The 27,090-nt window shown below is 26.9% G+C and overlaps 1 protein-coding gene across 1 annotated transcript in view; it reads left to right on the top strand.

The window, feature by feature from the left end:
• na (sodium leak channel non-selective protein na) overlaps positions 1-27,090 on the top strand; it is a 94,698-nt gene that overhangs the window by 47,100 nt on the left and 20,508 nt on the right. The window contains exons 8-13 of the mRNA XM_088188067.1: positions 14,432-14,637; positions 19,326-19,480; positions 22,080-22,247; positions 23,139-23,330; positions 23,392-23,529; positions 26,653-27,068. Of these exons, the coding sequence (XP_088044193.1) occupies positions 14,432-14,637; positions 19,326-19,480; positions 22,080-22,247; positions 23,139-23,330; positions 23,392-23,529; positions 26,653-27,068 (1,275 nt within the window). The remainder of the gene's footprint in view (positions 1-14,431; positions 14,638-19,325; positions 19,481-22,079; positions 22,248-23,138; positions 23,331-23,391; positions 23,530-26,652; positions 27,069-27,090) is intronic.

Below are 27,090 nucleotides of genomic sequence, written 5' to 3'. Positions count from 1 at the left end.
ACCGAGCAAACGTATTATGTTACTGGTTTAATTAGCTATTACTTGTTTTTAAAAACGAAGTTGCTTTTGTAAAATATTTGTGGTTTCACAAGTTTTGAATGTTTGTTATGAATGGAATCTTATTTGTTTATAAAAACAGAATTGAGTTTGTAAAAACTTTTAAGTGCACAAGTTGCAGTTGCAGTTGTACCAACGAATGTTTATTTTATAACTTAAGTCATATTGGGGTTTCACAAGTTTTTATTGTTAGTTAGAAACATATTTGCTTACAAAAAAAATTGTATAAAATTAATAAAGGATATTTAATTTTTAACTAAAATCATTTTTGTCAATACATTTTTACGCAATATAGAGTAATATATTTTTTTTTAATTTTTAATATTCTTAGTAAGCCCTATATATCTAAATCTTACAACCATTTCGTTGTAACCTGATTCTAGTTAATATCTTACATACTACGCTCTTACGAACTTATATACATACAATAAAGAATATTATCAAACTTCCTAGAAAAGCAAACTAGGATTTTACGTGGTATATAACAGTAGCAGCTGGTAATGGATCTTATTGTTGCATCGTTTATTAATAAAACCTTTAGCTAACACTATATATAAGCTCTTAAGCCTTAAAATTAGCGGTGAAATTGTTAAACAATTTTATCTATTAATTACAAAACTTACGGTACATACAGCCTTTATCTTGTCTCAATAACTAAGACTGACAGAAAAGAAGCGAGGTAGCTTGCGCGTGGTCATAATCTACGTCATCTCAAGATGACATGGTGAACTTGAGTGAGACTCGTATTTTTAGGGTCAAAATTTTAATACGGTTTTTGCCAAAATATAAACGGCAAGGATAAATATTAGATGGTTAGATTTAGTATTATTCGATCAGAATTTATATTAAATGGTTTAAATTTAAATTGTACTGGTCAGAATTTATACTAAATGGTAAAAATTATTGTGACAGATATTCACTTCTTTGATGATCAACATTCAATGTTTTAATTCTAATCGTTCTATATTTTTATTCTGGCCGTATTCAATATTTATTTATTATTTATTCTGACCCTTAATAATGTAAACATGACTAAGCTATTAATAAAATTCTAAGTGTGGTTTGATTTTTATTCTAACTCAAAATTGATTTAAATTCTAACTATTCAATTTATTGATCCCAATTAGAAAAATATGTTTAAGTCTCAGATTCGAGAATTTGCCATGGATTTTAGTCGATCAAAACTCTGATGAAGTTGCTTGTGAATTTTATTTAAGTATTACTCTTTTCACTGTTGCATATTTTTTTAGCACATCTAAATTATTTCATATTCTTGCTTCAAGAGAAGTATCTAATTTATATTCTAAGAATGTTGCATCAGATTTTTATTTTCTACTTATAATTGATTGCTAAATTTTTTTTAAATGTGAAATAAGTCTATAATATATTTTTTTTTTTTAAATAAACATCGATGTAATAAAAAATTAAATAAGACAAAATTTCAAATCTATCGATATATAATTTCACGCATAACTAAAACATGTGATACATAAATAAGATAAATATTTGTTTCCCTTAGGAGAGCGGTTACATAAAAAGGTCTTATATAATATTTGTATATTTTTTTTATTACATATGCTACTCCCACACATATATTTCAACGATTGCTAAAGTAGAAATGTTTGCAATTTATTTATTTATTTATTTTAGTGAGTCTTCGGTACGCCTATACTATGTTAAATTCTAATCTATAGACAAGAATAAAAAGAGTCCCGCCTGAATATCCTTTGAAAGTTATATATTAATGTTAATAGCTCTAGACTTTCTTTGATAATATAATAATAAAAATAAAAAACGCAGACGTATCGCTTTGATAACCAGAAAAATCCATTTATTATTCATAAGCGAATACTAAATGGCTTAAATTCATTGCGACCATAAATTTAAATATGCATTTCGGAATATAAATCGGAAATATCGATTTGATGCCAAAGTAATTAAAGTGTTTTAATGCTTGTTTGCACTCGATTTTAAATCTTTAGTAGTATCATTTACTGTTGCTTTGGAGCATTTTTGTCCTACCACTTTTACTTTGCCTTTGAAGTCGTCATGTTTGGAAACTTTTTCACACTGCTTTTGAAGTTCCTCATAAATATGATTTTATTTAGGTGCTTGAAATGTGGACGTTTTGAAACAATTATTTCATATATTTAAATAACCAATACAAAGTTAACAATAGTGTAGTTAATACACAAGCGTTATGGCAATATATTTAATCTTGTGTAATTTGAGACGCGGTGCGAAATTGTTTGATACCATAAGTTAAGCTGTCAGTTTGGTAAATAATATCAAATTACAATTATATACTCAGTGTGAATATTTGGAACATATTACTATAATAATTTACTATCAAAAATGGCATATACTATATATATATACATTATAGTATTTTAGAAAGTACAGATTGCGTTTTATAAGATGCAGCTGAAATGAGTCAAATAAATTGTAATACTTTAAATTAATTATATATTCTCAATCTTTTTTTACAATTATTCTAGACTTGTTAAATTTTTTTGTACTCGTCCAAAAATTAATGTATTTTTGTAAGGAATTATTTGTGCACCTAAAAACTATTGTAGGGATTTAAAGAGACGATAGTCGTCTTGAGCAATGTCTAAAAAATACGGTGGATGGAAAAAGGGTTCCAAAGAAAATCCCTTGATTTTTTTGTGCGTTGTCTTGATGTAAAATTATTCTTATTTGATTTATAAATGCAGGTATCTTTTAAACGAATAAGCTAAATAAGTGTCTGTCCATAATCTAATAACTCACTAAATACATACCATTCCTCTCAAGATGTAATCCTATTCTTGGGGTTAGAATTAGGTTTTTTTTTGGCATTAAAGAAATATTTCTTTTAATTCATCTTGCTGTTTTAGTGTCATTCATGAATGGAATATTGAGATACGCTGCGTAATATTTTCCTTTGGACAATTTATAAGGTACCCATAATTCGCAAGTTGACACCTTTACTATTTTTTTTAATGTCTGTGAACTGGTGTAGGCGACACGTTAAGCTTTTTTTTAGCTCCTGTATCATTTACCTCGGATATGCTTTAACAGCAGCCCTATAATATTCACTAACAACCCCTTCAGGTCTACACATCCCTAATAGGCCCTCAATGCAGAGCTGATCCTGGGTACATATTTTATATTTTATGTAGAATATGTCAAGCAAATATTATTGAATATGACAAAAAAACTAGAAAAGTTGAAATCATATAATTGCAATCAAAATATATAAATACATTCTTGCTATGGGAATTTATTTCCTCTCCCACCATTGTCCTGACCCTGACCCTGATTTTTCTAATATTAAATCATACAATCCTTCACCGGCAGTATCCGCGATGGGATAAAAACAAAAATCACGTATGCCGACTTGTTTATCTAAAGTATTTATATCTACACACTTTACAATAAATGTGATTTTGACTTACGTCTGGTGTACAATCAAGTAAGATTTTATAACATGCATTATTTATTTTCCAGCACCTGCAGCTAATAATTAAATTATTTCGTTTTGTAAATCTTTTCCCAAGTAATGTGATGTATATGAGTTTTAAGCTCCTTTGATTTTTAAACATTATCCTACCTTACAGAATCAAACATAACAGATTTTTAAAAATACCATTATTTCAATAATATAGACGAGATAGGGCGGTACTTTAAGGAACTAAGTTTTGGAAGGCGGCAATTGCAATTGCATCAAATATTACACGAAAAAGTCAAATATAAATTTTAAAGAGTACAATAAAATTTGTGTGGCGAACTTCTAAGCAACGTATATATGATTACTTAGATATCTTCAAAAGCACGGGGTTTTGGTATTAATTGCATCCAAGAAAATATTAATTTAGTTATAAAAATACCGATATTCTATTTTTATCTATTGTATTTTTAATTAAAATTATAATCAATCACTTAATAAGATTAAGTTGTTTATTTCCTTAGAATTATTTTTACAATGGGGTCGTATATTGGAAATTGAGATTTTGTTGAATCGGCCGCCCACGTGTTTGCCTCCATCGCACGTGTTTGCCCCGCCAGTACCGGCCCTGCCTCAATGTCAAAACTCGCGGAACATTTTTTTTTTTTACAAATTTAACGGCATTTTATTACAGATCTTATTAAATGCTATTATCGCGTTACGAGTTGAAACTTACAAAGCATATAATACAGCTTAACTAAAATTATTTTATCTCCACTGTTACGACCAATGTTAACATAACAAACAACGAAAACATACTAAAAAAAAGTTTATTTACGAAAAGCTTAACATTTTTGTAAATAAAAGAAATAAAACAAGGACTTATGGAACATGTATATATATATATAAATTAACATCTGAATACAACACTTCTTTCCGTACTGTTAAAAACGTTAGAGCGCATCTTTTTATACGGTGTATGTCACTGCATGAATTTTCGCATAGTCTTGATGTTAGTATATCCAGGGCCGCAGCAACTACATAGGAGTGCAAATTGTGTGCCGCACAATAATAATCGGTAATATAGAGTATTTATGTATCGCGAATATAGAGGCATCCGTACAATGCCGTTTTTTGCCTTGCGTCGACGCTCAGACAATCGGTAGTGACCTTAATAGGCGTGTGTGCAAGGTTGTTCCATAGGCTACGTGCGCGCAGTGTTGTTTACTTATAATTCACGCGCCCAATAATCTTATTGTTCGTACATTGATACTGATTTAATTTTAAAGCAGCTAAATAAGCAAATATTGTATAAATGTGTTGTGCTTATAGTTATTTTAATATGAAAATTGATATTTCTATCCTATATGTCAGAAATAAAACTAAAAAATTGTCAAATGTACAGAACAATATAAAATGAGATAACAATTGTCAGAATCTCTTATTACATTTTTTGTAGATTCAGAAAAAAATAATGACTTAATACACTCTTCTGAAAATACTCTAATTCTGTATATTCAAAATTCAGGGACTCGAAAATATCTAAATTGAACGTATCTGCCGAGTCTCTTCTGTATTGCTTCAATCTTATTAAGTATTTTTTATTATATTAAATTAATAATCTAATATATCTAATTGTTTATACATTAAATTAACCTAATCAAAACATACATAAGCATAAACAGAATATAAAAAAGACTAATTTTATAATTTATTTTTTAATACATTAATGTTTTATTATTCCATTAACCCTTTGACCGCGACTGACACCTATAGTCATCAAGAAAATCGTCAATATGCATTAAGCACCTAGAGTTGTTATAAACTATTGAGTTTTGTAATATGTTTTTTTTTGTATAATTTAAGATTGAAATACACTTTAATTTATTAAAATAATATTTAAAGTGCATATAAGCAAATTTTGAAATTTTATGAGATTCTACGTCAGATCTAATTTTGCTTCAAATGCTTTACTCCTTGCAGTTTAATATTTAATTCATTAAAATATTAGCACAAATCAGTATAAAAATTGATTGTTTTTGAAAATATTATTTGATTGCATAACATTAATTAACCCTTTGGATGCCGGGCATTTTTGGAAAAATGTTCCAGAACTGCCGGGACTTTTTATTAAATAATTAAAAAGTCAAAATGTGTATTTTAGTTTGTAAACATGCTGTCGCGGCGTGCGACGCTGTCTGCAGTGAACTTGACCTAATTAATGATGAATATGCGATTGTGTGTTATTTTAGTTCTTATTTGCGCTGTAATAAGAGTCATTATCGCATGACGTATTAAAAAATACGAGATCTGAGCGGCCGAACTCCAACCAGGAATCAATAACAATGGTATATAATATGTTATTTATTTTTATAATGTAAATAAACCTTTTCGTAAATTAATAAAATATAATATTTTTAAATAATGGTTTAAGTAAAAATACCCTACAGACTGTTGAATATATATATATATATATATATATATATATATATATATATATATATATATATATATATATATATATATATATATATATATTATATACATAATATATATATATATATATATATATATACATAATATATATATATATATATATATATATATATATATACATATATATATATATATATATATATATATATATATATATACATATATATATATATATATGTATATATATATATATATACATATATATATATATATATATATATATATATATATATATATGTGTGTGTGTATATGTATAAAAATAATGATTATAATATATTTATAACATATATTTGAAAAAAATGTTATAAACCCCTGAAGCAATTACCCTACAGACGGTTGAAAATGTATTGGATACTACGATTTCGGAGCCGTCGGATCCGGCAGTTCTCGCTAGTGTAGCGAAAGCCGATATATCGGATTTTGGTAGCCAAAGGGTTAATTGACTAACTGCAGCAAATACTTCAGTTAATTTGATTTATCTGTTTTTTGTATTCAGAAGTCACAATTAAATACATATAATTTTGTTTGAAATGCTTTGATATAATCACACATGACAATTATTGTTTTGGTAACACTTGTTCAATATTTAATTTAATTAAATGTATACACAAATCAGTAAAAAACATTTATTTTAAAAGACATTCTACATCTATTATCTGACTTTTTTCAATAACTTTTTTATTTTTTTAAAAAACATAACTTTATCTTTATACTAAACGAATCATTGCTGTATTCAAATTAGCAATTTTGTTACAAGGCTTAAAACTTAAAACTATTCTTACAACATAATACCTGCTTATGTATAATGCAATGAAAGCTCAATGCGATTTGTAAATAAATGAATAAAGCAATTTTCTTCTACAGTAGTATTTCAAGCACCATCAGTAGTTACTGATACAATTTTAAAAATATATATTTCTCATTCATTGAGTGCATTAACAATTGCATTGCAAATATCGATATTACACTGATCATTTATTCTTTAAAATTTGTCCTTATACAGTAACGAGCAAAAATTGCTAAACAATCTGAACCAGTTATGTCAGTGCTCTCATCAAGGCAGTAGAATTTATACATATTTTTTGCTGATGAGTTATATTTTTAGCCATATTCACGATTCTATCTTTCACTTTGTTTCTAGCCAAAAACATATTCTTTAAATATTTTTTTCCTATTTTTCAATCGTAGTTACATTTTAACAACGCTTATGTTTGAGTAGACGACTGTCATTAAATTTCATTAGGGATGTTGATTAAATATTTTTATTTTTAATTGTCCGAGCAATAAATTATATATGTTTATACTTACTGTTCTCAAGAAGTGATATATGAAGGTTCTACATAAAACTGTCTCAGAACATAAAATACAAAGTGCTTTATTGCCTTTGTTAATCAAGTACGTTAACTTTGAAAGACTGTGTTGATTAATTTTTATTTTCATTAGACATGTTAAATAAAATTGATCAGATTTTTTAATAATTTCATGTTAATGAAAAGCATATTTTATTCCTAATTTAAATTACTTTCACAGTTCTTAAATTAATGGAAAAGCTTAATTTTTCACAGCGTTCATTTAAGAAACGGCTCTTAAGAATTTACGAATAATGGGCAAAATGGAATCCACTATCAACAAGACTATTAGCAAAAAACAAGCATAAGTTCCAATGATAATAAATGTCAATAGTATTTAGGAAAATAATGAAATTATAAATGGTTCACATGCCAGACAAATTGTTGTACGTGTCATCTCTTGCACGCGTGCCCCAAGTTCACCACCATGGATTAGGGGACCAAATCCAAATAAGATTATATCTATGTCGCCTTCAATATTTTCAATTATTGTTATCAATATAATTCGTTATTTATGAACAATGCCTTCAAAATCTTTTTGGGATGCAATTTATCTCAAGCTTGTCTTTTGCTTTGGCGTTTATTGAAGCCATAAATTCAATTTTCATCCCCCATAAACAATGCGCTTCAAATAACCTTATTTCTTTGTCAGAGTCGATGAGAAACGCACACGTTTACACAATACATTCAATTCACGCCTTGATTGTTTCAGCATCCATCCGTTTTATTAAAATCCTTTCTCAATAGCTAACATATGTCGATACATGTCTCTCTGCTATCGCATCAATAGACACGTCTGGTTTCATCTCCAGCAAAAACATGAATGCAAAACGTCATTTTATATAAAAAAAATTAACTTTTACACAAGTTAAATTGCATAGTAATAAAATATTTTACACATACTTTATAAGTAAATTCAATTAAAAGCCGCCCTTAGTGCATATTTGTATCAAATTATTATTTTTTGCAACCAATTAGCAAATATTTTTTATAATTTTCAATATTGTATTAATTGCGGAATTGTTTGGGGCGTAAACTTTTATTTTTATTGAGTCCCAAGCAATGTTCTTTATATTTTAATATTTTATTAAGCTAAAAAACGATAATTACTCGGAGTGCTATCTTCTTTCCTGTTTTTTTATTGGATGAATTTTGTCTGTATTATTGGAAGTAGTGAAGGCCATTAAAAAAGTTTTTATTAATACGTTATATAATATACAATACAATATTTAGCCCTCTTTATTTTTCTACAGAACTCATTATGATATCAATTTTACGAATCAAACGTGTAGCTATTTTATGTGTTTGAGAGTAATTGTTTTTTTTTGTCAACATATAAGACGTCTAGCCGTCTAGCATTTCACACTTTTCTGTGTTAGTTTTTTTAATATCATTTTTTACTTTTAAGAAAAATTGTTTTTTTCGTTACGTATTGTCAGCATATTTACATTATATAAGTTTACACGAACACGTGTCGTGCTTTTTTTTATTTTAACACGAAAATCATTGGTTATTCTTTTGCGATTAATTTCTTATTTAATTTTTTTATTTAATATTATATATTCAATAATCGACTGAAATAGGTTGTAACATGATTTACCTTTCATATTTTTTAGTAAATAAATATGTAAAATACAATTTATTTTATTATCGCTGTATTATATATATACCGCATTTTTTTAAACGCACATATTATAATTCATTTAAAAATGTAAATCAACGACTTAAAAAAAAATACATATATTAGGCAGGGCGATGCAGTATTTACGTATTTTACATAAACATATATAACTCAGTTTGATTAATGTTACTTTTAACATGAGTAGTAATAAATTAGTATACGAGAGATAAATCTTTCGAAAATAAATATAATTGATACATCCAAAAATAAATATTGAATATGCAATAATTAAAATAAAATAATTAAACAAACAGATTTACAATATAATACGCACTCCTTTCTTATAAAGTTTTATCGGATAATAGTAACTATTAAAAAAATAATAATTAATATATTTTATTAGAATAAATTGCCAAGTAGTGCACTGGTTCCTTGTATAAAAATTTAGGAGGCATTCAAAAGCGGTCCTAGATTGTCCTAGATTTATTGTTTATAAAGAAGGTTTTATTTATCATAACGACGTTATGATAAATTTGGAAATATTATGCAAAATATTGACATATTTTCTGTTTTTAGCAAATATTATAAAGATCTATTTTATAACAAAATTTCAATTCATAGTCATTAAAACAAAGAAGTTAACAGCGTTCACTAAATTGAAAGTCTCAAAAAGGCTCGTATGAGGGTCCGATCGATCTGATACATTGCTTGTTTTGAAGCAAAAAACTTTTTTTATATACTTTATTTCGATGCATGTTTAGCTTCTAAACGTTTTATATTTAGCAAACAATTTACCATAAAACTTGTTTTTAAGAAAAAAAAATATATATTTTTTAATGCAGATTAAGCTTCTAAGCACTTTTTGTATGTGAAATTTTTCAGTAGGATTTGATTTATGAGACTTTTAATTTTTGCATTGGCCGCCATTTTATAAAAAAAAATATTATTTTTTCATACAGAATGTATAGGGGGTGCTCAATAGTTCTGTACGATACTAAAAATTGAGTTTAAAATCTTAAAAACTAAGCAATTTAGAGCGTTAACTCAGTCTCAAAATGGTTCGTATGGGGGTCCGATCGATCTGATACATCGCTTGTTTTGAAGCAAAAAACTATTTTTTTATATTTTATTTCGATGAAGTTTAGGCTTTTAAGTGTTTCATAAATAGCGTTCTTTTCGTTAAAATTTAAACCTACTGAGTTACGAGTGCTTAAGTTTTTAATTTGTCGCTATTTTGCAAAAAAATAATATATTAGATTTTGCTAGTAAACATATACAGGGTGCTTAAGAATTCTACATTGTCACCAAAATACAATTCTCAGTCTGTAGAACGAAGCATATACTGACCTTAACCATATTGCAAATCTTATATACGTTTGTATGGTGGGCCGATCGACTCATAATACTGGACTTGTTTCGAAGCAAAAAACTATTTATTTTAAATATATTATTTTTTTAGACAATATCATAATGGTTTTCAAAAGCTATATTCTGTATTAAAAATTTAAATAATAATCTTCAAAACGAACGAAATAACAGCGTTAACTACAGAGCAAGTCGCATAAAAGCTCGTATGGGGGTCCGATCAATTTAAGCAAAAAATTGTTTTTTATATTGTATTGCGATGCAGATTTAACTTCTAAACACTTTTTTTACAAAATATTTTTTAGTAGGATTATATCCCACGAAGTTATGATAATTGCATCTTTTCGATTAAACAGTGAAATTCAGCGCAGTTTTATATTTTACTGTAATTTTAATTTCGGTTTCTCAAAATTCAAAAACAAATCGTCTATGTTGCATATTAAAAAACTCAGTTATAGAGCTTATAATCTAAGTATAAATAGCTTAGTTTAAACCAATTGAACCCTCACTAAAAATGAATATACATATATTTTTAGTTATTGCACTACTTTCGTTTTAAAACTTTCACCGTCGAGTATTAACTTTATTTTTGGACTGTTATATGATACGGAAATAAATTGACTGAATCAGATAGCTTCCGAATATAGTGATTTAAGAATTAAGCAATTGAACACAAATAGATTTTTTGTTTCGGGAGCGTTTATTAATAAAATTATTTTTAGTTTGCCATATAGAGGTATATAATATATATCTTTGTTATATTATCAAGGCGTGATGGGATTCCGATTGGAAGTATAATATTTCAATTAAATTAAGACAATCGTTATCTAACAAGTTACTTCAATGCGTCACAATAATCAAAAAAATAAACTGTACATACAAAAAAATATAATAACAATACACAAAAAAAAATTAAATATTATATTAAAAAATCATATAATATTAAAATCAATCATACGAAGTAGACCAGCTCTTCGTACTTGATATTGTTTATTTATTTATTTTTTAGCACATACGTACATGTATTTGTTTATACGCTAAACAATTAAAATCAAAACATACATATAAAATAATTATAAGCAAAATAATAAAAAAAATGCTTTAATTTTATAATTAATTGTTTAATGCATGAAGGTGCTTCTTTTCTTCATTAACAATATTTTTAATTTTAATTTTTTTTCTATAATTAAAGATTGAAAAACAATTTTATTTATTAAAATTATATTTAAATTACTTATGGCATGAATAGGTGTTCCCACACATATTAGTAAATTTCGAAATGGAGCGTAAAAATGTCATCCGCGGTGAAAGAGTGAAAGAAACCCGCTACATTTTTATTTTTGCGGATTATTATTGAATTAATTCAAACCTCTGTACATTATTCCCCTGGCCGTACTCGTTTTCTTATACCAAACTCTCGTTAAATTGTCTCTATTCTTTGGATTAAATTTAAACTAATCCTTATTTTTTTATTTTACAACTTACGTATAAGTACTAAAACATGTATCTTCATTATCTTGAATATCCAAGCATTTCAATCATTCAATCATATTTCTACAATTAGTAAATCTATTTATATTTAAATATTCTTTAATTATATGCACATAAAAATACGTAAAATATACAAGAGGTACATAAAAACAATTACTGATATTTTATTGTGTATTTTACATTTTCCTATTTTCTTGCAGCAATTTTTAATAAAAGTACTCATTAAATAACAGACTGAGGAAAATTAATACTACATCTTTTAATAATATACCCGAGAGCTATGCATTTTTTTATAATGAAAAACAGCACACATTTTATCTCTGTTTACTTCATTAAGCGGTTGATTTTATCCATTTCTCATAAAATGTTGTAAACACTAGGAGCTTAATTAATCAAATAATGCGAATGTGTAAGTAATTTCCATCACAGATCCAACAAAACTTGCTAGACAAGAGCGCTTCAAAGCCTTCCAAAATTGTTGGAAATTGTTAATATATTAGGAAGTTACCTGAAGAGCGACTTATGTTCTAACCAGGGAGTAAGTTATAAGGTTAGAGTTAATTATGAAATTATGAACTCCAACCGAAGAGTATAAAACAAAATTATTATTATATATAATAAAAACAACTATTTTTAATAGTAATAGTTTGAAAAATACCATTACAGATAATAAGTTGAACTTTAGTGTTTTGATAATCAATATAAATTAATTTGTTTTACAGTTTTATTACGATATTTATGAGTAACTTACGAAATAAAATACTGGAAATTTTATCATCAAATCATTTAAAAAGCAACAATAATTTTCAAACAAATTTTAAGACAAACGGAGCCGCGTCAAAGAACTACAATTCGTCCCTTTGAATAATGATGTTTATTATGAAAGTACTACCTAGAAAGTGGGTGCTTTTAAAGGCAATGGAGTAATGGTTTGTTAAACAATATTCATAGAAAAATATGCGAAAATAAAAATGTAGCGGATTTTCTTATTGGAATAGAAAAACATCTCATTGCATTAAAAAATGAATCATAATATCAAAGTATTTTTTATATTCTGTTTATGTTTATATTTACTTTGCTTTGATAAAATTTGTTTAGTGTATCATCCATTTGCTATATTAACTTAATAATTAAATCTTTATGCAAGCAAATAATTATTTTATATTTATGACGAACTATCAAGATTTAAATTATGTTTTAAAACCAGAACATTTATATTTATTAAAGCGTTTTTATAGCTTAAAAATGTGTGTTTGTTGTAGACAGTTACTGAAATACGCGTATTGAACTAATTTGTATAAATTCCATTTTACACAGAATTTTGAATTGGATACTGACTAAATAAATTCAGGCATAAATAATAAAAAAAATAGCATGGTGCATAGCATTATTATGGTGAATCGTTTCGTGTAGTATAAATTGAAAATCTATTTAAAAGCTAAAATAAATGTTAGATTGATTGAAGTTATAAGAAATGTCAAGAATAATGTATCTGATATTGAAGCAGCTGTATTGTGTTTATTTTAAATAAAAATAATACTAATTCTGATAAAAAAAAATATTTTTCCGTTGACATCAGTATTGATAAAATAAAAACATGTAGTGACTCAAATTCATTGGGCTTTCATTCCGAGTATAAATTGACAGGGATTGACGTAATGCCTTTGTTATTATTTGTGTATACTTTAATTGAATTATAGTAATACAAATTTGATGATGATGATGTTGACTTATATTAAAACATATTGATAATGGCTAAGAAAATTAATTTAATAATATGCTCATTTTAAATTACGTTAATTTTCTATATATTATATGTTAAAATGACACTTTTTTTTACAAAATAAATTTCGAAGGTTTCTGGATTAAATAAAAAAAATCATTTACTGCGCTACTTTATTTTAATTTAATATTATTGAAGAACAGAATGATAAAAATGAGAGAAATACAATTTTTATTGATCAAGAACAAAACATTTCAGCTCTAAATTTTTTCGTGAGGGTTGAGTGCTATTTTAAGATCCAGAAACAGAATCGTTTGTTACAAATTTAGCAACCCTCCATGTTCTCTTTCTTACCGTGTATTATTTATTTTTTGTGTATTGTTTTTTTCTATATATTGTAATAATACAATATATTGTGTATATTTTTTTTTTTTTTTTTGGAACATTGTGATGAATTGGCGTAATAAAAGTGGGTAGAATTGAATGTAAAAAATAAATAACACGCATATATAAATATTGACCCAAAGTTTTGTGAATGAAATTAGTAAAAATATTTTTAATTTACAAAAATATATTATTGTACATATATTCAGTCGGAAATTTTAAATATTCACAACGAATTTCAATGCTAAACTTGTGAAACTAAAACTTAAAATCTAACGAGAATTAAATCATTAAATTTTTAGATCCGTGTAAATTATTTATAATGATTAGAAATATTTTTAGATACACTCATTATAGATTATAGATCCTAAATTTTATTTGATTCGCCGACACAGGAGAGAAATAAATGTTATTTTTCTTTATTTAATTGACTTGACCAGTGCTTGCTATTAAATGATTGTTTTATCCGTAGCCACTATATACTTAATATCCTAATAAAATAAATCTATTTTCAGCACAATGATATTCTTCCTGGCATGGCTAGTTAAGAATGTTTTCATAGCCGTGATTACTGAAACTTTCAACGAAATCAGAGTGCAATTTCAACAAATGTGGGGCGTTAGAGGACACATACAAAATAGTACAGCTTCACAAATATTAACTGGCGACGACACCGGTTGGAAACTGGTCACTTTGGATGACAATAAACATGGCGGAATAGGTATGAATTTTGGCCATTAATTAGTTTGTATGTTTATTTTGTAGTCCTGGTTCTAACTTTATAACCATGAGCCACTTATGAGTTGCGGATTTTAACACAATATAATAATTAGTACATTACAAGCCGATAAAATCTATATTTTATTTAAAATAAACTAGACCTTATATCGTCTTTAGGCTGCATTTTTTTATACTAGAATAGTTAAAGTTAAAAACCCTGACTTAAAAATGTATGTTGATGTTAAGAGGCTGGCTTTTCGCTTTTTAATTTCAAGCAGAATGCATACAAAGAAGCGGCGCGTCCCTTTGGTTAAAAATGTAGCGAAGTGGCTCGTCACTTTATATTTCAATGAGCCGCTCTTGTAGGTCATTAATATTGAAAAAACTTTCATTCACATCATTTACTTCAGCATTAAATAGCATTCGTACCTAATTATAATTCACAGAGATAATTATGTTGTATGTCAACGTCAGTGAATTAAAAATAGGACAGAGGCGAAATTTTTTTTTTTATAAATTTAGCTTACCTTTAAAGCATCGTATTTATTATTAAATTACTGCGTCTTAAAAAAAATTACCTACTTAAAAAAGCTAATTTAAATCAGAGAGCAACATTTCAAAAGTGTTCTAATAATTAAATTTCCCTCACTCTATATATATTCACAAAAGATGTCAGAGTGTCAATTATTTTACATTTCAGCATTTAAGCTCTATTGAATGCCGATATAGGGACATCCTCATACATATTAATTAGTTTCTCTCGTGAGGCTTTTGGCTGCAGCGTCCCAACACGTCTAATACCATTCTCATAAATTTGATGAGACTTAACGACCATGCTCGTATCTATATTTTCAATGAAAATTTAATTTATTATTTATTTATAATATAGTATTTTGTGAGTGTGATAAAAATGTATATTTATACTGTACCATAACATATTATATAATATATAAATGTATACATAAGAAAAATAACAAATTTATTGAGGTGCTTCGTTGTTTAATGATGTGCACAATTATTTTAAAAATAGGTCAACTGTACTGAAATTTCTTTCTGCGCCATTTGTTCTCATATACAGTAGAACTTTTTTTATGAGTGTTTCGCAAAACGAGCGATGTTTTATAATACGAGCAGTATATATTGCGAAGACATACTTCTGAAAAATATTTTTCCATATCACAAGATATATATTTTTTGTATTGATTTTGTCAATATCTTTGACAGCTTAAACTATTAACTACATACTCTGCTTACTTGCATAATGTACACTTTCACAAAGTCGAAGCGCTTATTTTTAGTTACGGTGCTAAAAGCTTTTCTAAATATAAATTAGCATATCACAAAGATGAACCAAACTTTAATTAATCTTTATATATTTTATTTCAGCTATATTAAAAGATTTTGCCGGGGTAATCTAATAACTATATTCTGCTTAACAGCAGAATAACTTTTTTCACTGTGTTTATTAATTGTAACGATAATAAAAGCTCTTCTTAATATAAATTTTAATATTATAAACTTAAACTAATAAAGTAGATCGAGATTTAAAAAACACAACTCATTTTAATCTGTGCTTTAAAAACACTTTTTTAGCTAATATTTAACGAAAGCTTCAAACACTTGAATATTTTTGTAACAATCTACTGCAAATATTTTTGGAAGCACTAGAAAGCATAGCATAAAATACATTTTTTATAATAAATTAGGCTGCAAAAATATGAAATAATAAATACATATTCCGCGGTATGCAAAAATATATACTTACACAAAGTCAGTGTTTATTTTTATAACGATACTAAGAGCTGTGCTTAATATAAATTTGCATACTACAGAATTTAACTTTAATTATAGTTTTTATATTAATTATATTAACAAAAAATATAAGATCTTTGCTAGCTTTATTTATTAACTAAATATTCTGCTTAATGGCAAAATGATTTAAGGGTTTAATTTTTGTAGCGGTACTAAAAGCTTTTTCGAAAATAAATTAGCAATTATATATTTTTATAATATATTTGTTAGCAAAAATATATATTCTGTTACTATATTCATCCTTGTTTGCTTTTCAAAATAATTTCGTCAGCAAAAATATAAATTTAGTGACAGCTTAGTCAATAAATATATTCTGCTTAAAGCTTAGTCTAATATAAACTTGCATATCACAAAGTTTAAGCATATTTATCTTTATATATTTTATAATAACTTCGTCAAAAAAAAAAATATTTTTTGCCAGCTTAATCTAAGAAATATTCTGCTTAACACCAAAATAAATTTTTATACAAAGTCGAAGCGTTTATTTATATAAAAGCTTTGCTTTATAAACATTTTCATATCACAAAGCTTAGCCAGGATTGCACTATATTTATCTTTATATATTTTTTATATTAATTTGTTAAGAAAAAATATAAAATTACCGCTAGAATAATTAAATCACTATATATTTTGCTTACCGGCAAAATATTTACTTTTACAAAGTTTTATTTATTGTAACCATAAAAATAGCTTTTCTCAATATAAATTTGCATATCATAAAATTTAAACGAAATCTGTATATATTTTTTATAATAAATTAGCCAGCGAAAATATAAAATCGTTGCTAGTTAAATTAATTTATACATATTCTGCTTTATGCAAAAATATTTGCTTCCACAAAGTCAGTGTTTATTTTTTGTAACGATACATAGAGCTTTTTATAATATAAATTTGCATTTTATAGAGTAATTTATTAACTATATATTCTGCTTAATGGCAGAATGAATTTTTCCACAAAGTCTAAGCGTTTATTTTTTGTAACGATACTAAAAGCTTTGTTGAATATAAATTAGCAATTAGATATTTTTATAATAAATTCGTCAGCAAAAATATAAAATCTTTGCCAGCTTAATCTATAAACTATAAATTCATCCTTGTTTAATTTGTATATTAATTTCGTCAGTAAAAATATAAATTTGCTTCCAGCTTAATTTAATAGCTATCTATATATTCAGCTTAACTGCAGAATAAATTTTTATACAAAATCGAAGCGCTTATTTTTTTAACGATACTAAAATAAATTTTCATTTCAAAAATTTAAATAGAAATCTACTTTATTTATTTCAAATATTTTATAACAATTTCTTCTGCAAAAATATTTTTTTTTGCCAGCTTTATCTAAAAGCCATATATTCTGTTTAACGGCAAATTGAATTCTTATACAATAGCAAAGCGCTTATTTTTTGTAAAAGCTTTGCTTTATAAAAAAATTTCAAATCACAATGCTTAGCTAGAATTGCACCATAATAAATTTAATATAATATATTTTATATATTAATTTGATAAGAAAAAATATAAAATCTCTGCCAGCTAAAGCAAATCACTATATATTTCGCTTAACGGCAAAATATTTACTTTCACAAAGTCGAAGCGTTGACTTTTTGTAACGATAATAAATTTTCATATTACAAAACTAAAATTTCCCTATAAGTATCTATAAATAATTTTTGTAATAATTTCGTCAGCAGATTTATAAAATCTTAGATAGCGCAATCAAATTTACCTAACTGATGTGTACATATTTCCACAAAATCGAAGCGTTTATTTCTTGAAACGATACTAAAATCTTTGCTTAATAAAAAATTTCATATTACAAACTTGCACTAATTTTTAGCTGATATTTAACGAAAGCTTTCAACATTTGTTGTATATTTTTATAGCAATCTTCTGCATTTATTTTTAAAAGCTCGAAGGAAGAATTACGAGATATCGTAAATCTCCCTTCAAGCAATAGTAATTTATTATATGTAAATATTTGTTGGAATATTAAAAAAAATTAAAAAATATCTTTCGGTTTCTTGAGTTTCATTTTATTTATCTTCGTACAATATCGGTTAAAATAAATTATATAACTGTACAAATATATTATTGCACGATCCGCTTTACGAAACTATAAGAATTGCACAACGCAAAATTATAAACTGATAACCTTAGTCTTTAGCTACACTTATTTTCTATATTTTATAATGTTAAGTAAAACGTTGTTTTTGCGATTCTATGGTTAATTGAAAAAATAAATATTTACAAGCTCAAGTAGTAAAATGACCGTTATTAATAACTCATCAACTTTGTCTAAAAAATTCCCATTAAAAGTATCCTTTCGTTACTTAAAATATTAAAGATGATAATGTGATTATTTTATATAACTAAAATGTATTAACCCTTTAGACGCGATAGTCGACTACAGTCGCTTAATTGATTTTTTTATCTCTTTACACAAAAATCAGTAAAAAAAATGTTTTTAAGAAAAAACTTTTTTTTGTAAATAAACATAAAATATCATTTTAAATCTATAAAAATTAAAAAATCAGAACATTTAAACACAGAACCAAAGTAAAATTAGAATTAAAAAAAAATATGTTTATTTTTGATTAACGCGTCCAAAGGGTTAATTAAATTAATATGCAACTTTTTGATTAATCAAATCATGTCATAAAAACTATTTTTACCTCTCGCATACAGGTTATTAAATGTATCAAAAAGCGTGATTACTGTCAAGTACCAGGTAGATAGTAGATAGTCTTTATTGCAATAAAAATAAATTGCCCTAAAACTACCTGACCAATTTGCCTTGTTAAAAAGTTAAAACCAGACGATATTATACACGCTTATATATTTACGAACTCGAAAACTTGTATACTCACTATTTATTTTCAGCCCCAGAACATTGCCAGCAAATGCTACGTTCAGCGTACTTTCGACTTCTGGTCATGACAGTTATATTGGCAAACGGTATAGTGACGGCAACAATGAACTTCAAGCACGACGGAAGACCTAGAAGAGTATTTTACGAAAAATACTATTACATTGAGGTTCGTAAACTTAATTAAATTTCATAGACACAAAATTTATCAGAACGCTGCTTTGTAGCTGTATTGTGCTTGCAGTGTGTTTTTAAATTGTCATGCGTAAGATCTTTAGTAGCCAACCCTTGTTCAGTAGTTTCAGTTTAAGAAAAACTACAAATTTATATTAATTTGGAATCCGAGTGAAGCGAAAAATTTCTTATTGTTGGAGAGAATTCAAATATTTTTTTTTAATTATGATATCTCAATAAGTATGAATCGTATTTGTACTGGTATCACATAGAAAGACAATTCATTCCATTATGGCACATATGCAACTTACCAAAAAAATTTAATTGGTTTTGTCACATTATGACCGAGTTGTATCACTTAACTGATAACTATTATATCTCTTTTAAAAATATCAAAACAAAAAAAAATGTTACTAAATAGCATCACTGATTCGACTACTGTTAACAAGCACCCAAATAATACTAAAATTATTGTTATACATTTTTGTAAATGTAAGAAAATGCTCCGTGATCGATCTAAACTTACTGGACCAGAAATTGCAGAGATGCCATCTCATTTTAACTCACTCGGCGCTATAGAAACAGACTGCTTTGTGGTAAGACCCGTCTGACTCATTCCTCGACCACAATTGCCTGTGTTTGTCGCCTAATTATTTCCCCCTTCCGCCTGCAATTGAAGACGAGCAACCCCTACGAAGTTGTCATGGCAATTTCTAGCACAACCAAGCGCGAGTTTCGTTCAGTGATCCGTTTGATCTGTACGGAAAAAGAAACTGCTGTTTCTCTATCTTATAATAACGTCATGAACAGACAACATTATGTCATGAATTAATTCATAAGTCGTTTTTATTATTGATTCAAGTTATTAATACATAATAAACATCAGCACTAATATCTTCCATTGTAACATGACATGTGTTACAACTGTGTTGACACAATCAACAACTAACAAAATAATAAAGAGAAAATAATCCGAAATTAAAATGTATAAAATAAATTTTTAAACTTTATATCGACTAACTAATTGCAGTCATATAAATATTATAAGTCTGTATTTGTGCAAAAAATATAGACTGCCATTTGTTTTTGTAGTGTAATTAAACCAATATAAACAAAATTATGTATATACGTCGGGAATTGTATCTAATCTTATTAATAACATTTTTTCTTATAATAGCATAAGCAAAAAGCTTATCTAATTTAGGCAATTGACGTCCATCAATGTCCATTGAGTGCTTTGACCTGATAAAAGTCCTTTGTATAAAAATGTATAAATAGATCGTAAAATAATTTTTCGGGTGGGCATGACTATGCAGCAAAAAGGGACGATTAAATATGTTTTATCATTTATTCATATTTAATTATATTTTTTAATTTACGTAATTATGAAACTTTATCGCTTAAACAATTGGCTACAAACTACCATACCGAGAGAGCGGCTAAAGCCGACTGCAACACGGGCGGGCTGACTGACCAGCTGTGCCATGAATTGCTTATCGGGAATTGAATTGGTTACGCATGCGCACTAGAACTTGAGCCGTTACTCGTGCTCGTGTTTACAGTCACCCGTCATTAACCGACCATGAGGTTGACGTTTTGAATCTGTCTATTTCTCCGGCCTTTCGGCTTTCGTGTCTCGCAGTGGGAGCTACCGGCTTCCCATACTAATAGCCGAGTAGGTGTGAAATCTCTCGTATACTACATTTCGACAATCAAATACGAAAATAATTTTCCACAACCACTTTTTATGTCACTTCAACGCTTGTAAGGAACTTTTTTGAATTTTATGAGATTGAAAAGTGAACTTATTTATATATATTCTTTACTAGAATTCCATTTAAAATCTATATTTTGCATAATTATGTGATCATGAAAAATAAACTAAAAAATATTTTAACAGAAGTATTCAATTTAATAAAATTATTTTTTACCATACCAGCAAGAAGGGCTTCTGTAGAAAGATATTGTTCTACAATGAAAAGAATAAAAGCATTCGCTTGAAATAGTCAAAGTGAGAAATTGCATTAATATCAATCGAACAAAAACTTTTAGTCAAATTAATGAAGTACAATATATTATATGATGCGGTTATTGATGATCTTTCTCGAAGCTTCGAATAAAATTATTTTTAAATAATAAATACATAATATGTTTATCAAATAAAGAAAATAAATTTTAAAATGTAGTTTTTGTTCCCCTCCTCCTGACCATATGCTCTGTATCAAAAGTCACTACACGTCACTAATAACTAGTTATTTAAAGGTGTTTCTTATTTTATATTGCTTATTCGAGACAGCCCTGACGAATTTCAGATTAGGATGTTGGTGGGTCAATTGCATCACTTTAATAATACACCTATGATATACATATGTTTACTTCTTGTGCAAGTGGTTGAAATCCTTACATATTAATATAAATCTAAGCTATAACAACAAAGTGCACTTTTTAGTGTATTCTGAAATACATTAAAAATATGTGAAATAATTCGTTTATCAATTTCTTGTTAAAAATAAAATGTTCGAGTGCCGTTTTATAATTTTACTAATATCGCTTGTACATACACAATTATTCCAGTATTATTTTTCTCTTTTCAGGTTGCTTTCACAATATTTTTGGATTTGGAGACTTTGTTCAAAATATGGTGTTTGGGATGGAGAGGATACTTCAAGCACTCTATACATAAATTTGAATTGCTTCTAACTATTGGAACTACCTTACATATTATACCAGCTTTATATTTGTCTGGTTTTACTTATTTTCAGGTATGTATAAATTCACAATAATACACTATAATAATCAAAACTTCGTGTAGCTTTGAGTGTGATTACATTTACTCTGCTATACAGCAAGCTGTGAAAAGAGCTCTGTAATTAAAATTTTCTCATTCAAGTCAAAATTATTTTAACTGCACAATTAAAAACTGTCCTTACAAAGTAACTAAAATGTTTTTCGGTTCAAAACAGCTTGAACCACACTGAAACTTCACAATTACATCGTCAAATGTTGTAATTATATTAATATAAAATAAAAAGATAAATCGGATTTTTTTAATTTAATCTTAACAAATCTCGTCTTAAACTATGCAAACTTTATAATAAATTGATTCATTAGTTAAAAAAATTAAATAATTACAAATAAAAATACTTAATTAAGTAAGACTTATTTTAATATAACTTCTTTAAATAATCTGAATAAAGTATCGATGGTTTACTGCTTAATAATAAATTTACAAAAATAAGAAAAACACAGTTTTTCAAAATCAAAAGATTTGCATAATTCAAAGGTTTGCTTTTCAATGCTTTTACCAAAGCTTGTTTTTAGTACTAGTATTTCTGTATCACTAAAATGTTAAGCAAGCTAGTAGTTATTTGCTTTGATTAAATTATAATTAAAGTAAAAAAAAAAATTTATATATTAACCAATTTTAATCTTATTTTCGTATGAATTAAATAATTTAAAAAATAATAAATCAGTTAAAGACAAATACCAGTTCAAATAACAACAAATAAATTTGCTATCCTCCGTTCCTAGAACATTATATAATGGCATTCTAGATTTGAATTAAATCATAAAATCATTGTCAAATAAATCAAACACATCATTGACGTTTTAATAAATGTAAAGCTGTTTTTTAAACATAATACATGTTTCAGGTTTTAAGAGTGGTGCGACTGATAAAAGCTTCTCCGTTATTAGAAGGTTTTGTATACAAAATTTTTGGACCCGGAAAAAAACTCGGTAGTCTTATTATATTCACAATGTGCCTATTGATTATAAGTTCGTCGATATCAATGCAACTGTTTTGTTTCCTGTTTGAATTTACCAAATTCGAAAGCTTTCCAGAGGTATGTTTATTTTATAATTCTATTTTTTTTAATATTATATTTGTAATATTTATCATTTCAGGCCTTCATGTCTATGTTTCAAATCTTAACGCAAGAAGCTTGGGTAGAAGTAATGGACGAAACCATGATACGCACAAGTCAAACTTTAACGCCTCTGGTTGCTATGTATTTTATTTTATACCATTTGTTTGTCACTTTGGTAAGTATAGGTTTAGAGAAAAATATTTTCAAGGGTGATTCAAATGAAAACCTTAAATATGAAAAAAAGTGACAAGTTCTTTATAAAATATATTTTTTTAATTATGTATTTAGATTTAGCATATTTATAGTTAATATTTTTTAGTTTATTCTGTGATCAAGTCATTACCTTTTTTGATGTAACATTTATTAATGGACTATTATCTAACCTATGTTTTCATGTGATTTGCATTAAGTTATTCTTTGTCTCGGTTTTAATTAACCTAAGAACGTTTTTAGTAGCTCTTTGCATATATTATTCTGTAGTTCCTTGCAGCAAAATGTTAATGTTTTTCTTTTAAAACTGAAATTTTGTATTGCTTTAATAAGCTGATTCTTATATTTTTTTGTCATATTCTTATTTTGTTACGCTGTACTTCTTATGGTTCCGCCTTATCTTGAAGCAACTGTCTTATTTAGTCTCGTAATCAATTGTTATATATTTATTTATTTTATTATTTTTATTAGCTCAATATAGATAATTTTACAATAAGCAAATTTTAACATATAATATATAACATAAACATGAAAATACTTTATATTATAATTTATTTTTAAATGAACGAAGGTGTCTTTTTATTCCATTTAAAATACCCGTTACAGTTTTATTTTTGCGAATTGTTTTAGGAATATTAATATATAAATTCACACCTCTGTATATAATTCCCCTGGTCGTACTCGTTTTCTGACACCTAACTATCCTTAAATTTTCTCTATTTCTAGTAATAAATCTATGTACAATACATATTTATTTATTATTAAATACTTATTAAAATACTCTGGTAACATTTTATTTCCTAACTTATATATGAATACTAAAACATTAATTTCCAAAAAATTATTAAGGTATTTCTTTGCAAAATTATCCACTCCTAGGACCTTGACGATAGACCAGCGTAATAAGTCGCTGACTTGGGTTCTGATCCATAAAATATTATAATTAGTGATTATTATACATATCACATTTTCCTATTCTTACGAATGAACATCATAAGGAATAATTAAAATAAAATCGGGCAAGATTGTGCATATTGCCATATATAAATTTTAAACTGTAATATACAGACACAGACTTTTGATTCAGTTTGGTGTTTCACAACTTACTTAGTAGTGTTGATTGTGTTTACCTTGCTATAACGCATTAATTTAATGCATGTCATGTTATACAATAAATAAATCAAAGCTCCAAACCTATATTTTAAAAGGATATTCAGTGTATATGAAAACTAATTTTATCTTAAAGTATACTTTTAAATAATATAATTTCTTGAATAAATGATAATAGGTACGAGTTAATCTTTTCTATGCTACAAATAAATACAAAAATTAGCCACCGTTACAGCATATTTTCTGAAATCATATTTTATGCGAGATATTTTAATTAGGCATTAAAAATATCTATTCATAATATTTATTTGATAATTAGTCGTATTTTCATTGATGCTCAGTGTTGCCATATAGTAAATTTCCAGTCCAGGTCAAAAGTAATGAAATCGTATATTTGTATATGACTTTTTATACAAATTATAAATTAAATGAGGAACAGATAAACCGAATTTTGCCCAATAGGAGAGCGCAAAAAACAATTATCCCTTCTCAGAAGTCAAAAATCCACGTCAAAAGCAATAAAACCGCGCCGTCGCCTTCGCAGTGGGAACGCTCGTTACCGAGCGTTCCCACTACGACGGCGCCGACACGATTTTATTGCTTTTGACGTGAATTTTTGCCTTCTGAGAAGTGATAATTGTTTTTGCGCTCTCCTATTAGCCAAAATTTGGTTTGAACATACTTTGATCAGCCCTCTTATATGCGAAGTCCATAGTAATATCGGAAAGGATAGCTATCATATTTTTATAACATAGTGTAATATCGAAATGCAGACAAACTATGGAGCAATATGTAAGATGCGATGTTGTCTGTACTTATTCTTTAGCTTATTTTCCCTTGAGAGATGGGCTGGACTTGCCTTAATGAATGTTATAAGACTATAATTAATTTTAGAATTTTCATTAGGTTAGGTTTGGGTTTGAACAGCGAATGGACGTTTCGCAACTGTTAATTTAAGCTTCATACATTTTAGAGCAGCATATTAGCGCCAATCAGTTAAATTATATTTTTGCTAATAAAAATATATATCTACTGGTAAAAATGTATTTGGGTTTAACTAGTGAAAATATTACTTAAGCAAAAAATACACATCGGATGTAAATGAATAATGATATGTATTTAAATATATATTATACTTCATATAGAAAAGTTGAAACCATATAATTTTACTAGCATCTGCCAGATAATTTAAATTTTCACTGGTAAAAATATATATCTACTGGTAAAAATGTATTCCGATATGATTTTACTGAAATAGCATATTTTAAAAAATATATTTGGGATAAATTTGAGACTGTTTTTTCTTGATTTTCTTTTTAAGAATAACCACATGAAACTAAATGTATTATTTATTTATTTTTATGCATTAAATCTAGTTGTGAAATTACTAATAATACAATCCATAAAAACATTAAATTTATATAATGTTATTTCTTTGCTTCTTCCTTAGGTATTTGATATGAATTTTCAGAACGAATGCCTAAATTTACTGCTATTAATTTACATTCGTTGAATATTTTTTCTCATTTTTAATATTTGAATAATAATGTTTTTTGTGAAATTACTAGAAAGTGGATGCTTTTGAAGGCAATGTTCCGCTTCATTTATTTATTGTATATGTATAAAAAGTGCTAAAGGAACTTATACTTATTTGTTTGAGATGTACCTATATACTAATAAACATTAGTATATAGGTACATCTCAAACAACTGTATTCAGATTCATTATTTGCGGTCGGGTTTTACTTTTTTTATAAATATAATCTTGCTATGATTTTTTTCTTTAGACTCCGGGACTACCTTACCTTTAGCACACTATTTTTTTCGTATATACGATACCTACGATCGATAATATATAATATAATTATCAGGAACTAACAACTTATAGTACAGTAATGGCGTTTTACATTTTTAAGGTTTTCGTTTGATTCATCCATGTGTATAATTGACATACGTGTAATCTTTGCTTGTAATTACAGATAGTGCTGTCGCTTTTCGTTGCTGTTATTCTTGATAATTTGGAGCTCGACGAAGATATCAAAAAATTAAAACAACTTAAGTTTAGAGAACAAAGTGCCGAAATCAAAGAAAGTCTTCCATTTAGATTGAGAGTATTCGAAAAGTTTCCAGATAGTCCGCAGATGACAGTTTTGCACAAAATACCAAACGACTTTAACTTGCCCAAAGTCAGGGAGTCATTTATGAGGCAATTCGTGTATGAAGTTGAAGAAGACGAATTGGATGGACCCACTGGTAAAAAATGCACCGGAGGCTCTGCTTGGGACTGTAAGATAGTATATAGAAAGCAGAGACCGGTGAGGACTTTGGCGCCTGCTCCCAAAATTCGACAAGGAATTACGGAATTAAGAAAAGCTGCAGTTTCTATAATTATAAAGTATGAACTGGGTAACTTATGG

This window comes from Plectrocnemia conspersa, unplaced genomic scaffold (assembly GCF_051122295.1).
Source record: "Plectrocnemia conspersa isolate PC_06_02 unplaced genomic scaffold, ASM5112229v1 ptg000006l, whole genome shotgun sequence".
Taxonomy (NCBI): Eukaryota; Metazoa; Arthropoda; class Insecta; order Trichoptera; family Polycentropodidae; genus Plectrocnemia; species Plectrocnemia conspersa.
This window is presented reverse-complemented; position numbering and strand designations above follow the sequence as displayed.